Below are 16,514 nucleotides of genomic sequence, written 5' to 3'. Positions count from 1 at the left end.
TTTTTTCATTCTCACTTTCTTTCTTCCACTCCTCTCTCCCATTAGGAGATGATACCACATATATGAAAATGATACATCTATGTACCACCTGTGGGGAAGGGATACTTTATCTCTCCATCTGATGACTTTGTTGTATGTAGGAACATGGAATCTTAAATATATATACAAAATTGCTACATTTGCCCTGTGGACTTTAATTGAGGCACATCACTCATAAAGCTACATAATACTGTCCGACTATCTCCAACTTTGACTACTTTATTCAGATGATCCCTGAAAACACATCTCTTCAGAGAAACCTATCTGGCAACCACCTAACAACTGTGCTCTTATTTTCTCCATCAGCCCATCCCCCACAGTTATTACCTCTTGTATCTCTTGACTGTCCCTCTTAGATTGTAAGCTCTAACGAGCAGGGTCCTCTGATTCCTTCTGTATTGAAGTGTATTGTATTTGTACTGTCTACCCTCAAGTTGTAAAGCGCTGCGTAAACTGTCGGCGCTATATAAATACTATATAATAATAATAATAATACATATATTTCACGGGATTAGAAGTTTATTGACCCAATTAAAGGGTAACTTCCCTTTAGTGGGGGGAAAAAATAACAAATAAAGAAAAAAATAATATAGTGTATATAATTGAGACACAAATCATATTGTAATTGAATGTTGTTAAAAATTACCTTTCCTTTTCAATCTACAGCTGTTGGAATTTTATGAAAATGCAATGCAATATGGCTACCTGGAGCTATTTTGTACACAGAATGTGTACTGACCACACCCCAGAAACATCATTTCCTGCTTGTGTGATTGGCTCCTCAATTTTCCCAGAAGTCTGCACTAATATACATGTCAGATTTCATCCCCTGCAACAAAAATGTAATTTTTACTGAGATATTTCCAATGGAAACACATCTGAAGGGATGCAGGCCCAGCAGATTTCCTCATTAGTGCTTTGCAGCGGCACAGCTGATTGATAATTATGAAACCACTCCTATTTGACACACTCAGCACAGAGAATCGAAAAGTGATTTCTTCAGAATAACAAAAGATCAAAATCTGGTTGTTATAATCCTTGCACTGTACATAGATCACCCAGAGGGGAATGCTTTTTTTTTTTTTTTTTTTTTTTTTTTTACCAAAAGTGGAGTTACGCTTTAATTTACATTGTGGTAAAATCTGGGTAAAATCATATTAGGCTGATTTGTGACATTTAATTCATACACAGTTCTGATGTTAGCATACATATATTATTTGTAAACATATATAACAACCTGCATCTGATAAACTCGATGCGCTATATGTATGCTAACATTGGAACTGTGTATGAATTAAATGTTACAAATCAGCATAATCTGATTTTAACCAGGTTTTACCACGATTTAATTGAATTGTGTCAATAAACTTCTAATCATGTAAAATATGTATTATGCGGCTTTATGAGTGATGTGCATCAAATAAATCCCCAGGGTACATGTAGCAATATTGTGTGTGTATATATATATATATATATATGTATATATATATATATGAAATTGGGTTGGAGGCACTTTACCATTATGGGGGTTTCAGATCACAATCTCAACAATATCTGCTTTGTTTTAAGCAAAAGTAGAGATTGAAAAAAAAAAAATTGTGTGGTCACCCAGTGTTGGTTAGAGGGATTGGATTCTGGATTAATATATAAATGGGCACACAATGGTACGCACAATGGTTTGTGATTTTGATTGCTGCTGTTGCCCGCATTATATGTTAATGACAATCATACATAAGTTTAATAGTAATGTTGTAAATTTAAAATGGTCTTGCTTGGTATTAAGGAGTTAACAATTAGCAGGCAACTGTGAAATTTCATAGGGAGGGGGGAGAAATACTGGTTTTTATCCATCCCTTTAAAACAAAGGGAACCTTTTGTGTAATCGGCAGGTATGGGCAGGCCCCAGCCCAACATCCAGAACAAGCTGGAGACCAGCAGCCTCTCACTGACAGCTGGAGGCACCTGGGAACTGGCAGGAGCTGTGAGTGGTCTCCCTACTGCTAATAATATGCCTCAGTGTTATGGAAAGATAGGATGGGATTTCAGCTGTATCTCAGCTCTGAAGACGAGACTGATGTGCCTTAAAATCAGGAGGAATGTCAAACTGCAGCATAGAGGTAGGGATAACCTGCATAAACATGGCATTTGTTAGCTAAGTTTAATGTGTTGCAATTAGGTAAGGTTTGTAATGCAGTTAGGTATATTTAGCAAATATATTTTACTAATATGTAAAGTTCAGAGGATTTGTCTACCAGGAGATTGGGTTCCAATGGGGTCTTTTTTGTCGAAGAGTATACGGAAGTAACTGTTGAGCTATCGCTGGCCCTAATGGGGTCTTACCTGCTTATAGGAAACTAGGGGAGAAGGAGAGGGCAAAAGTAGAACTAGTACTACCATGTTTATCACCCCAGCTGTCCGTTATCAGGCATTGCTGTTTGGAGGCATTGAATACATGGAGTTCTCCAATAATTTAGCTAATGTAGACTGGAAGAAAATCAGGATGTATTCAGATGTTTAATTATGTATAACAAAACTAAAGTATAACTTGCCCAGGGTTTAATAATTGCCAAAGAGTAACCTGCGTGATTTTTGACATCACTTTTTATACTTAAAAGTCAGAATTTGCTGTGTTTTGGACAAAGAAGGAGCGGGTTTGAAACAGCTATTGGAGCAGGTTATAGGGTACTACTATTTTATATTCTTTAGGGAACAGAAAAGTTCTCTTTAACAAATATAGCCTGCTCGAAAATTGCCTAGAGACTAGATAATTTAGGAGCAAGAAGACATAGATAATATCATCCCTTTCTCTCCATATCTCATGTTAGTATATTCAATATGCTAAATCTTAAATCCCTGTTAACTTACATTGGTGTCTTTCTCTCTCCCAGAGTGCCTCTGTGTGAGTGGGTACATTCTGAGTTCATAACTAATTTCATTGCTCTATGTATACTTGCCTGGCATTTACCTTTATTCCTAAGTTTAAATATGCTTGCAAAAGCAAAGTTCTCATGAAATGAATCATAATATAGTATTGGCCAGTAAAGAAACACAGACAGTGAATATTGTAGTGTTTCTTTGCATTGGTAGTCATTGGAAACGACCCTCTTTTCATTGTTGATAAGTGAGAGAAGAACTCCTTTCACTGTTCAGTAGAAAGAATCCTCCTTAATTTGGTGGTCTGCTTTGTGCTCCTTCATATTGGTGGTGAGTGGCAGAAGTAAACCTAAAAATTGGTGTTCAGAGAGAAGAATGACTCTTCTATTGGTTTTCAGCATAGTGCTCCCTACATTGGTGGTGAGTGAAAGCAGTGACCCATAAATTGGTGTTTAGAGGGAAGAATGCATCTTATATTGATGGTCAGCATAGTGCCCCCCTACATTGGTGGTGAGCGGGAGTGGTCACCTATAAATTGTTGTTTAGAGGGAAGAATACATCTTATATTGATGGTCTGCATAGTGCCCCCCTACATTGATTCAGTGTACACTATCAGGCAGGAGATCAATCCATCAATAATCACTCTTCAAGAAACCCCTAGCAACCCCTGGAATTTTGCTAGGATTCCACAGTACCATGGTTGAGAATAGCTAAAATAGGTGAAAAAGGGGTCGATGTTTTTTTACATTATGTAATTTAAAACAATGTTAGGATGTTAGCTACTTAGGGCCAAGCTGTTACATTAAAATTACTTTCGTTAGATCCTTCCTCCCCCTTGCCTTATTAAATTAGGCATAATATGCTTTACTGACACGTTGTTGCACTGTGCCAAATCTGTCTGCAAATAGAAAAGTAGCTACAAACAGAAAGAGCACACTTCCGCTATTATGTTTTGAACAGTAACTGCTTTGTGAGATAAGCTTATGGCACATTGTCTAGCACAGTGTTTCAATCAGTGGAGCATGTATCCCTAAGGGTACTTCTGCTTTATAAATTTAACTCAGAATAACATTTCAAAGTTTTTGCAAATAAGTAGGGTCAACGGGTTTTTAATTTTTGGTACACAAATCAGAATAAGTAAATCGCACATTATTCTGTGTCCATGCAGCCACCATGTCCCAGTTGACATGAATGGGGCTGCCTGTACGAAGAAGCATGGAACATCTGTGCATCCTTGTGCAGGCAATAAAGGCCCTCGCAAATGCTGCAGTATGTCGGTGTGAGTGATACCTATGTGAAATAAAATTACTTTTCATTTGGTACTATGATAAACTGGAGAAACATCATGGTTGAAGTACTAAAGGCTGTAAAGCTGTTAAAGCAACTAATGCCTTGTTTCCACTGAGCAGTACAGTTCGGTACGGTATGCAATTTTTGCCGTTTCCATTGTCAAAAGTTGTGAATGGTACCCTAATTCTGAACCGTATCGTACCACTTTTTTGGTACCCTTTCGTTGGGGTACAAATCACATAAGTACCATACCCACAGGGTGGAGCTACACTGTTGAGGTACTGTTAAGCTGAGGTAATGTTGGCGGTGGAAACACAAGCCTGATCAAGGTGTACCGTTCCCAACCGTACTGAACTGTACCGAACCGAACCGTACCGATCAGTGGAAATGAGGCATAAAGGACTATAATCCATTCATTTCTATTTTTCAAGGGTATTTTCTCTTAGCCTAGTAAATGAGGTGAGACCCAACATCACTCATCCAATCATTTTCAAACATAAAAAAGAAAGGTTTTTAAGCAGTTTGCAACAAATGTAATTGCCTAATTTGTAGCATTTTCTGACATCAGAATGTGATAAACGTATACTCCAAGGAGATATAATTATTACTCTAAATGAATACAGACCAGGGCTCTGATTTTTCCTCCCAGCATAGCTGTAGTGTGGTAGCGCACCCCACTGTTGTAAGATCTGAGAACTAATTTTGCTGACCCATTTCTAATGCAGAAGAGGTTTTGCCAGGCTACATGCTGCTTCCCTCATTACAGCCACTGGTCAAATTCAAACCGGGTCTTAAAATATAAATATGACTGGTGGCACATCATTAGTAAAGCAGAAATGAATGTGATACCTTTCATGTTGCTTAATGAATATATTTTGAGCTGCAAGCTTTCAGAAACATTAGGGAGTTATAAAAAAATATAACTGCATGAATGTCTTAAGCACTTGCACAGCCTTCATAAATAATCCCTGTAATTTGTGAAATATGTTTATTTCTTATGATTGTTAGCTCCATCTAGCGGCCATATTGCGGTATTTTCATGGAATACCCCAATTGGGTAAATACTGCATGAAGGCTACTAGATGGAACTGATGATCATAGGAAGTAAATATATTCCACAAATTTCAGGGATTATGCTGTGCAAATGCATGAGACATTGGCATAGTGGACATTTTATAAAATAAAAGTCTTTGTATTCCTTTCTTATTAATGGTTTCATATAAAAACGAAAAAATCATACTTTTATGTACAAAAGTACAGTGCACATCAAAGAACACACGTTTATGTATATTCTGTCTAGGGGTCAAACTGTGAGTTACACAGAGGTAGCAGCCTAGTTATAGTGGCACATAAAGCTTTTGCCCCCACGAGAGTCTTAGTTTAGAGTTGTGAACCTGTGCATTATTTTATATTCCCATTCTTTCCTCTCCTTCAACTTTGTAAGGTTCCCCATCATGACAATGATCCTCAGGTCCTCAGTACTGTGGTCATCTACTGTTGTATATTGTTTTTAACACTTCTGCATGCAATAAAGGTATTCGTGGATACAGAGTATTTGGTGAGCTCAGCTATCTGATGAAGATTGTCTTCAGTGATTGTCAGAATCAGAGTCATGGAGTCAGAATAATCAGCAATGGGGAAACCAACAACAATAGAAAACAAACAAGGGTTCTAGCAATTCTCTAAAGTAGTTTTAATCCCCTGAAATAAAAAATGAACAAAGCATATTCTTCTATAGTTGTATACTTGCCTCTACCTATAGCGCTTAGTGTGATTCCTGTCTGATCTCCCCTTCCTCTGCTATCTGCATGAGTCACTTCCAGCAGTTTTTCTGAACACCCAACAATTCATGGAGAGAGCACAACCCTTCCACCAGCGCACAGAAGGGAGGGAGGGAGGGGGCGTGGCTTGCTAATACTTTTTGTGTTAGTGGACACACACAGCCCGACTCGTGGGTGCCCCCATAGCTATCCAACTCGAAGTGGATAGCACCAGTGGGTGATTGCCAAAGATGAGGTAAGGGACTGCTTTGTGCAATATCATTGCACAGAGCAGGTAAATATATCCTCTTTTTTTTTAATTCATGAAAAAAAATTGCCTTTAATATCACTTTTATGTTAAAAAATTACTTCTGACCGACACTATTGGAGAGTTTTCTTCACTTCTAGTCTGGGGGGAACAGGTTATCCCTGGAACAGTGAGTAAGAGCAAATTTCCCGGGGTCCTGGACAGTAGTAAAACCTGATGGGGGCTCTTATCCTTCCCCACACTATCAAAAACGATAAAAAATTAATTATGGGTATAGATACACCTGAATTCATGATTTTCCTTCCTTTGCTTTATATTACAGCTGTGTTTGGCCAGCGTCTTGCAGACACCATATTATATGAGAAGAAGTATGGAAGGCACTTGGTCCCAATATTAATGGAAAAGTGTGCAGACTTTATCCTGGAGAAGGGCCTGAATGAAGAGGGGATATTCCGTCTCCCTGGACAGGATACCATAGTCAAACAGCTGAAAGAAGCTTTTGATGCTGGAGAGCGACCATCATTTAGCAGGTATTCAACAATGACCTTCACCAAGTACTTTCTTTATTTTAAAGAAGTGGATACAAACTAGCTGAACACTCATCCCTGTTTGTTTAATGGTAGTGATTAGGCTTATTTAAAAAGGCACTGAAGCAGTGATGCCACTGCATCAGTGTTTCTTTCTCACAGCAAGTATGGAGGCCAGTAATAAAATAATGGCAATGATACAGAAGGCCTGGTATACTGGTATCTTGCTTTGTCTTGATTACATTGGAAGATCTTAGACAGCTGGAATACAGGGGGTGGAGAGGCTACAGGGACCAGACCAGCAGCACGGAGGAGCCTGCAGGAGCGAAGGATCAGGTAAGAAAAACTGCTTATAACGGTCACCTAGGCATAAACAAGCAGTTAACCCTTACAGTGTAGGCACAACCCCACTGCAAGGGAGGATTACTTAGTTATTAGGCATTCAGCTTTAAATGTGATAGAGTCTTTAGATTTACTTTTATAGGCTATGTGCACAGGGTGTGTCGAGTGTGCCTAGGCACACCCCAATCTGGGGGATCGATCTCTATTTTCCTCCTGCAACAGCTGAAAGTAGGCTTCTGCGCCTCCTTCTCCTGCCGGCATTCAGTGGCCACAGGAGAAAAATATAGGGGATTGGTACCAGTAAATGTTTCCCCCTCCACCCCTCCTGTCCCTGTTCCTCTTGTTTCTGCTGCCGGGCCCCATGTGTGCTCCTCTGGTCCCCCCTTCCGCCACAGCTCTGTTGGCTTCCCCTCCTCTCCCGACAAGCTGCTGCGAGGGATCGTTTCAGGGTGGAGAGCGGGGAAGGGGCCGATAAATATGTAATTTTCTGGCCCCTTCCTTTTCTGAAGGAATACAGTGAGTGATCGGTACCAACCATTCACTGTGTTCATTCATACCTAAAGCATAGTAAACTGTGTTGTTGTTGTGTGAATGAACAGAAAGCTGCTCAGCACAGAGTTCTTCCTATTCATTCATTGTGCAGTCAGCATGTGTGTTTGAGCTTTGGGGTGCACACCCTAATGCACTAGGCTGTGCACACCTATGGACTATACTTAGGCCTTATGGACTTTATTTTCACCGAGTGATTGGTGATTCAGTCTGTAACACACTGCCTGCTTTATTGTGTCTCCACTCTATGGAAGCACAATGGAGACACCTTTGTACAGCAGCATTTTCAGGTTGGGGAGTGGGTAGATGCACAACACATTTTTAAAAATGTGTGTTTTAAAATTAACTTGAATACCAAATTAAAGCCAAACCCTATTCCAACATTTTTTTTAGGAACTTGCAGCAGTGGTTTCGCTGGACAGCTTTGTCTGGTAACGGAATTTGAAAAACAAAAGACTTAGGGCTTGTTCACACTAGGGGACTGGGGGCCATGAGTAGTTGAGCCATGCTTTTACTACTCCCCAACCGCTACCATTTTTAGCTGCAGAGACAGTGGCTGGAGGTGTACACATGCTTTGCTTTGTGGCCACGATAGTAATTATACCACTTCTCACTTGAATGGGTCTGCTCTGCAACTGCCTGGCAACTGTGTGCAATGTGCTAGAGCAGGGTAATTGGGTTAAAGCAGGTGGTGAGGAGGCAATACAACAACCCCTTACCATCCATCAAAAGAGTTCAGATCGTTCTTCGGAGACCAAACCTAGTGTAAACGAGCCCTTACTGGGCAGATTATCAATTGAAAAGGAAAAAGCCTAAAAAAAAAAATAATTGGTAAGCTGCAATAAAGTATAACTTTATTTTTGGGTTTTATACCGCTATCAGAATGCACAGTGTATCTGGGCACAATAAAATTAAATTTTAGCTAGTAAAGATTGGGTGTTTTGTCATTGTTGTTAAGCCTAATTTACTATGAGCTTGTGGCTTTTTTTTTTATATCCCTGTCTGCATGTCATAAATAGTGCTCTGCCTGTAAAGGAACCTGTATTGAAAGAACTATGTAGGCTTCTATTGCTGGAGCCCAGTGAAAAATGCTAGTTTCTGCCTTTAGCTTCAATATTTTCTGAATCAGCAAGCTGATTTCATTACATTCACAAAATGTGATGAAGAAGTGGATCACAAATGAATGCTAAATGTTACAAATCAACAGGTAAATATACTGAAAAGCCACCTAACTTTCATTATAACTTTTTGATACTTGCTCTCTCCATTAAAGCCGATTGCCAAGCACTGTTAAAATACATATTGTATGTGCACAATTTTGTCTGTAGAATCTGTAAATCAGTTTGGCTACTTGTGATTCACACATCCTGCTTTACTTCTTAGCATAGAAAGGTGACTTTACTATTTCCTGGTTTACCTTCACAGCTTCATGTGTCACCTATAATACAAAAATTGGTCACCTCCCCCACCTATAACTGGTCTTGATGGTAAGGAGCACTGGAAGGGCAAACGCAGATCAAAAAAGCAAGGAGATTTCCAGACACTCCTTACCAACCAACCAGCGACCAACCAAATTAACCTGTCCAATAGTATGCGTTAAAAACAGGGGTTTAGTTGCACACTTTTGCAAATACATGCGTAAGCTGCAGGCCACGGCAAAGCACCCTGATATCTGCAGACCCTAACTCTACCATTTAAAGAGTCTCTACAATGAGAGCACATGTATTCTAATGGATAGATGGAGAACAGGTGACTGGAGGGAGCCCATCCCTCCTTAAAGACGCAGGGTCACACTGAACACCCAGCACATTGCACAATGGCAGCAAAGGTGTCAGTGCTTTGCCTGACCAATATAAACGATAATACAAAAAGGGGTCACCTCCCCCACCATATCTGGTCTTGATTGTTCGGAGCACTGGAAGGGCAAACGCAGATCAAAAAAGCAAGGGGATTTCCAGTCACTACTTACCAACCAGCCAGCGACCAACCAAATTAACTTGTCCAACAGTATGCGTTAAAAACAGGGGTTTAGTTGCACACATTTGCAAATACATGCGTAAGCTGAGGGCCACGGCAAGGCACCCTGATATCTGCAGACCCTAACTCTACCATTTAAAGAGTTTCCTGCAGGCCTGCAGCTTACGCATGTATTTGCAAATGTGTACAACTAATCCCCTGTTTTTAATGCATACTGTTGCACAGGTTAATCTGGTTGGTCGCTAGCTGGTTGGTAAGTAGTGACTGGAAATCCCCTTGCTTTTTTGATCTGCATTTTCCCTTCTAGTGCTCCCTACTATCAAGACCAGTTATATGTGGGGGAGTTGACCCCTTTTTGTACTATTGTTTATATTGGTCAGACAACGCACTGACACCTTTGCTGCCATTGTGCAATGTGCTGGGTGTTCAGTGACCCTGCGCCTTTAAGGAGGGATGGGCTCCCTCCAGCCACCTGTTCTCCATCTATCCATTACAATACATGTGCTCTCACTGTGGAGACTCTTTAAAGGTAGAGTTAGGGTCTGCAGATATCGGGGTGCCTTGCCGTGGCCTGCAGCTTACGCATGTATTTGCAAATGTGTGCAACTAAACCCCCGCATACTGTTGGACAGGTTAATTCGGTTGGTCGCTGGCTGGTTGGTAAGTAGTGACTGGAAATCCCCTTGCTTTTTTGATTCATGTATCACCTACCTGCTCAATGGGCAATAAATTAAGAATGAAATGATGCTGAATGGTCGCCCAAGAAGTAGGCTTGAGATGTATAAGTGACACAAGAATCTGCAAAGCTGAACCAGCAAATAGGTGTCACCTGGCTAGCTGTGCAGAGTGGAAATGTTATATGAATCGCAGGTCTGGATGACTAGAATTGCAAATCTTTTGGCATGTAAATGTATTTTTATTTATAATTAGCCAGAAAACATATTTTTTGTTGTTGTAACTTCATGTTATTGAAAAAACCCATAGAAGAGCACCTTTTTTTAATAATGTGTTGGTCACTTAAACCTTTTTATCCCCCAATTGCAGTGATACAGATGTGCACACAGTGGCGTCTTTGTTTAAACTCTACCTGAGAGAATTGCCAGAGCCAGTTTTCCCTTGGTCACAGTATGAGGACTGTCTTGCTTGTGAAAGTACTATGGTCCTTGATGAGGAAAAGGTACGTTACACTACTATAATAATATTGGACATATGGCTGAGGAGGGAGGAGAGGGCTTACCAACCATCAGGCAAGATTTGAATCTTTTATATGGCATCTTTCCCTGGCTGGAAACTCCATGATCCTGTGCAGGAGAAGAATTTAATGCATTGGTATGGTGCATAACCACAGGGCTAAGAGGTAGCATGAAGAAGAGGAATGATCCTTAGGATAAAGAAGTTGTGGAAATAAACTGACAAGTCCTGAGAATCCCATATCCTGTAATTAGACATAATAGACCCTGAAACACTCAAATCTAATTAGAATTACAAATAAAACATTTCAGAAGATTCAGACACAGCCCATTCGAGTAGGGGTGGTATCATCATGCCACGCAAGCCAATATGACAAAATTGCAAAGATACACACAACTTTTATTGCCATCAAAAATTGCACATATAAAAAAAATTCAGCAAAATTTCAACATTTTAACAGTAAATAAATGTTTTTTACTAAAAAAAAAAAAAATCAATGTGATGCATTGTGTGCTGGTTTCTGAGTGAAGGATATCTCCAAAACATGGCCTGCATGATCTATTAAATGACCGGGTTTACGAAATTGTATAGTCCATTCATAATGGTGAAGGTTTTTTGTAAAATGCAATTCTAAGATAAACTCTGCTTCATCGGGAGATGAAGATGAGAGTATTGTTAATGCAAACAAAAGCACACACCCATACAGCGCCCTCAGATGGCCCTAAACACCTTCACATGATATAAAAACCCACAAGAGATGGAGGATCATTGTAAAATAAAAAAAACATTAATATAGAATGATTGCAACAAACCAAGGCACGTAACAGGCATGCAATCCATCACATAGATTATTTTTGTAAGAATATTATTTATTGACTTCTAAATAAAATATTGCATTGTTATTGATTATTTGTGTTATATATTGATGCTATTAAAAGTCCTGTATATCTTTACAATTTGATCATATTACTAATAAATAAAACAAAGACAACACTGGTATAAAACTGAAACTCACTGAAATCAAAGCTATTTTTCTCCCAGAGGATTCAAAATAATACCTTATATTGCAAATTTACTGGTGCAAAAATACTGAGAATGCAAAAAAGTGTCTGTGGCTGTTATCATCCAAAATATGTTTTAAATAACGTTGTACCTCTATACAAGGACATCTATTTAAGGAATCACAGCCCTTTAATAATATTCATATTCCATAATTTAGATGAAAACTGGAAAAAAATACGCATTTACTACTAACCTCTGGCTAGACTAAAGGAATATAATTTTCTCAAGGGTAAGGAAAGTGGTTTGTAAGGGAGGCCGGACTTGGAAATTTTCTGCCAAATGAAGTGACGGATATCATTAAAAGGGAAAATGTGGATTGGGTGACTTTCTTACTATTAACAATGTACCATCCATTCCATATAGCTTTTTATTGCGGGGCAAAGCAAACACTAACAAGGTAAAATATAAAATTCTCCAAAGCATGTGGTATAAGCATCACAATTTCCAAACAATCTTAAATAGTCACAGAAATCAGTAAATGACCAGACTCTGTGTAAAGTATAATGCAGCATCCAATTGTGAAGCACACCATGGGAGTTAACAATGTTGAGGTGCTGGACTGAAAAGGAAATTGTGGATCATTCCACTCATCAAAAGAATAATTATTCAGAAACCCTACCCTACCAAATCTATGTGTCCATGTAGCTCATCACAATTGGATGTTGTTCACATGAATGACGTCAATCTAATATATATACACATCGCATGAAACACATTATTTCTAAAACAATACATTAAAAAAGGGAAAAAACAAAAGGAAAAAAAGAAAAAAATTATGTACCATTAAACTGCTTAAATTAAACAATATTAATGAGACAAATCAAAATAATGGTGGCTTCCTCCTATGCAAATTTATTTATGGAAATATATAAATGTTTTATAAACTTGCTAAATTTTGGAGTAAGATACATTGATGATCATTTTTTGCTGTGGGTGGTGCGAAATTCAACCCTATTGTCATTTAAACAAGGATTGCATGAAAAATATCAAATTATCAAACTCTGAGCATTGTAGTATAAATAAGGCTGCTTTTTTTGACAGACTAGTATATAGCCTTGGTAATACTTTGAAGAGTGATTTTATTGTTAAATCATTTGACAGGAATTAATTAAAAGGTTTTAATTAATTACCCTCCGAAGTCATTGAAGCATGTTATCCCTAAGTCTCAGATGATGAGAGTAGATAAAACAGTGATGGATCCCGATGAGATGATGGAAAAGGCCTCATTCAGTTGTGGCATATAAATCTGTGCCCCGCATGACAGCTGTGTTTATTTGTATGGGAATGCAAAGGCGTTCTGCACATACTGTGCGGTCAGTCCAATTGCTGTCAATTGTAATGCAGTGGCTGCATGTAACATCTGTGTGGGTGCTGGTGCATGGCCCCAAATGCACCCACATATTTACCATGCCTTGTGATTAGGCAATGCTGTGTCACACGAGTCACAGAGTCTGCCTTCTGAACTACAGAGGTGCTGAGAGGAGAAGTTTCAGGAAGGGGAGTCAGTAAAGGAATCACTGCTTGCAGGCAGCCCCATGTACCATGGGATATGTAGTCCTCAGAAATACTAAACAGCACAGGAGAAGCTGCAAACCAGCAGGGAATCCAGGTATTTGTTGAAAGAGATTGCCAGCTGACAAGCCAAGCTAACAACACGAAAGGAGATTTTTTAAAGTAAAAATATTGGATTGTCAAAATAAACGATTGTTTGCATTGTCATTTACAATGCTAATATTATAAAATAAAAGTGTATTTGTCACCATAGGTTTCCTTTAACACCATTAATATTAGTGGCTTTCTTACTTTAGTTTAATTTATGCTCCCAGCACAAACACAGTAGAACATTTATGCAGCTCCATGGAAGAAGACCCACTTCTGTGAGGCTGCATATATGCAAACAGGTGGAAGGAAGGGGTTAAAGGCCTTGCATATACAGAAAAATACCTGTTCATTTGCCAGAAATTCACTCAACTCCTAAATCCTGGAGTAGGCTGACAAAACACATCATTCTTGTGGACTGAATAGTGTCAACCCTGCCCATTTTTGTTCTGCTAAACTACTCAAACCCTCCTTCTTTGGGATCTCTGCAGCATAGACACAAATCATTCTGTAGTTCAAGACTAGAAGGGCTAAATAGACTGTTTGAGATAACACAGAATGTGTGCACAGAGAGTTTTAAGTTGCTCATATAATCAACAGGTATTTTCTTTTTTTGCATTCATTAGACAAATATAACAATTCTTTCAAAGGTGCAAACAGACTGAAGAGGCGCAAATAGGAGAAGTCCATTATTAGGATTACATACACATTTAGGCAGAGATGAAAGATGTTCTGACACAAACAAATACCAGTGTATTGCTGCCAAATGATTTATAATTCACATACCGTATTTCCAAAGATGTGGGCATTCTATTTCCTAGTTCAGTTGTAAAGCTTCTTGTGTCAACTCTCCATTTTCAGCGTGCAAATTGGGTAATAAATCAGAATAAAAACACAGCGAATTCAATGTTTTATGAGCAGGCAGGGGACACAGGAAGCTGTAAAACTGAACTAGGAATAAGTCTGTCGAGTTCTGCCACAGCTTTCAAGTGGGTTAAACATGATGACTATTCACTATTTCTAATAATTATATATCCTTTTACTAATAAACAATGGTCTGAATGACCTAAAATATCCCCCCTTTCCATGATTCCTAATTCTGTCAGAAAAATTTAAAATAATCTGTTTTTTTTTTTTTTCATTTTGGCTGGGAGAACACAGATTCCTAGACATTAGAAATCTCCTGTAGCTCCTTCAATAAAATAATGAGTTGCAGAAGTGAATCATCTCATGAGAATGCAAGAGTTAATTGCTGTGGCTAATGATACCTAGCCTTCATTTTACAAATTGTGGTATATATGGATGGAATTTTCAACATCTTATAAATAATTATCTTTCCAATTTCTCCTTCCCTACCATACGCCCTTTCCAAAAAAATATGTGTATATACTGTATGTGAACAAGACCTTAGGCACCAACTGAAATCCAATTTGAGAGATTCTGCTGTGATCTTTGAAGATCTTTGAGAATAAATTACTTCAAGCAGCTAGAGAGTTAGGAAGTGACTTGAAACTTGTTTACTGCTTGTTAAAGTGTTAGTTAACCTTTTCAGAATGAAAATATGAATCAGTGAATTAACACTCTACACCCTCCCAGACCCCGTTGTAGTTACCTCCCACGGGTGATGCGTTGTCAGTGCGCTCTGATCTGTACCGCAAGCCCTAAAAAATCAAAAGGGAGAAATGTGGAGATTTTAATAGCTGTGTGTTGAGTTATTTTGGAGGGGACAGCAAATTTACACTGTTATACAAGCTGTACACTCACTACTTTACATTGTAGCAAAGTGTAATTTCTTCACTGTTGTCACATGAAAAGATATAATAAAAATATTTACAAAAATGTGAGGGGTGCAATCCCTTTTGTGAAATACTGTAATAAATAAATATATATATATATATATATATACAGTATCTCACAAAAGTGAGTACACCCCTCACATTTTTGAAAATATTTTCTTACAGCTTTTCATGTGACAACACTGAATAAATGACACTTTGCTACAATGTAAAGTAGTGATTGATAACAGTGTAAATTTGCTGTCCCCTCAAAATAACTCAACACACAGCCATTAATGTCTAAACCGCTGGCAACAAAAGTGAGTATACATGTCCAAATTGGACCCAAAGTGTCAATATTTTGTGTGGCCACCATTATTTTCCAGCACTGCCTTAACCCTCTTGGGCATGAAATTCACCAGAGCTTCACAGGTTGCCACTGGAATCCTCTTCCACTCCTCCATGATGACATCATGGAGCTGGTGGATGTTAGAGACCTTGCATTCCTCCACCTTCTGTTTAAGGATGCCCCACAGATGCTCAATAGGGTTTAGGTCTGGAGACATGCTTGGCCAGTCCATCACCTTTACCCTCAGCTTCTTTAGCAAGGCAGTTGTCATCTTAGAGGTGTGTTTGGGGTCGTTATCATGTTGGAATACTGCCCTGCGGCCCAGTCTCCGAAGGGAGGGGATCATGCTCTGCTTCAGTATGTCACAGTGCATGTTGGCATTCATGGTTTCCTCAATGAACTTTAGCTCCTAGTGTCGGCAGCACTCATGCAGCCCCAGACCATGACACTCCCACAACCATGCTTGACTGTAGGCAAGACACTCTTGTCTTTGTACTCCTCACCTGGTTGCCATCACACACGCTTGACACCATCTGAACCAAATAAGTTTATCTTGCATCAGACCACAGGACATGGTTCCAGTAATCCATGTCCTTAGTTTTCTTGTCTTTAGCAAGCTGTTTGTGGGCTTTCTTGTGCATCATCTTTAGAAGAGGCTTCCTTCTGGGACGACAGCCATGCAGACCAATTTGATGTAGTGTGTGGTTTATGGTCTGAGCATGGACAGACAGACCCCCCACCCCTTCAACCTCTGCAGCAATGCTTGCAGAACTCATATGTCTATTTCCCAAAGACAAACTCTGGATATGAGGCTTCGAACGTGCACTCAACTTCTTTGGTCGACCATGGCAAGGCCTGTTCTGAGTGGATCCTGTCCTGTTAAACCACTGTATGGTCTTGGTGACCGTGCTG

The 16,514-nt window shown here is 39.2% G+C and overlaps 1 protein-coding gene across 2 annotated transcripts in view; it reads left to right on the top strand.

Moving 5' to 3' along the window:
* ARHGAP25 (Rho GTPase activating protein 25) overlaps nt 1–16,514 on the top strand; it is a 180,176-nt gene that overhangs the window by 150,574 nt on the left and 13,088 nt on the right. Inside the window, exons 1-3 of one of the 2 annotated variants that reach the window (XM_082252950.1) lie at nt 1,957–2,156; nt 6,554–6,761; nt 10,671–10,803. In XM_082252950.1, the coding sequence (XP_082109076.1) occupies nt 2,048–2,156; nt 6,554–6,761; nt 10,671–10,803 (450 nt within the window). In that variant the 5' untranslated portion in view covers nt 1,957–2,047. Of the gene's footprint in view, nt 1–1,956; nt 2,157–6,553; nt 6,762–10,670; nt 10,804–16,514 lie in introns of those variants that run through there. The other variant, XM_082252949.1, reaches the window with a different exon arrangement.

This window comes from Pelophylax lessonae (genome assembly GCF_965119305.1).
Source record: "Pelophylax lessonae genome assembly, chromosome: 4".
In the NCBI taxonomy this organism is placed as follows: domain Eukaryota; kingdom Metazoa; phylum Chordata; class Amphibia; order Anura; family Ranidae; genus Pelophylax; species Pelophylax lessonae.
This window is presented reverse-complemented; position numbering and strand designations above follow the sequence as displayed.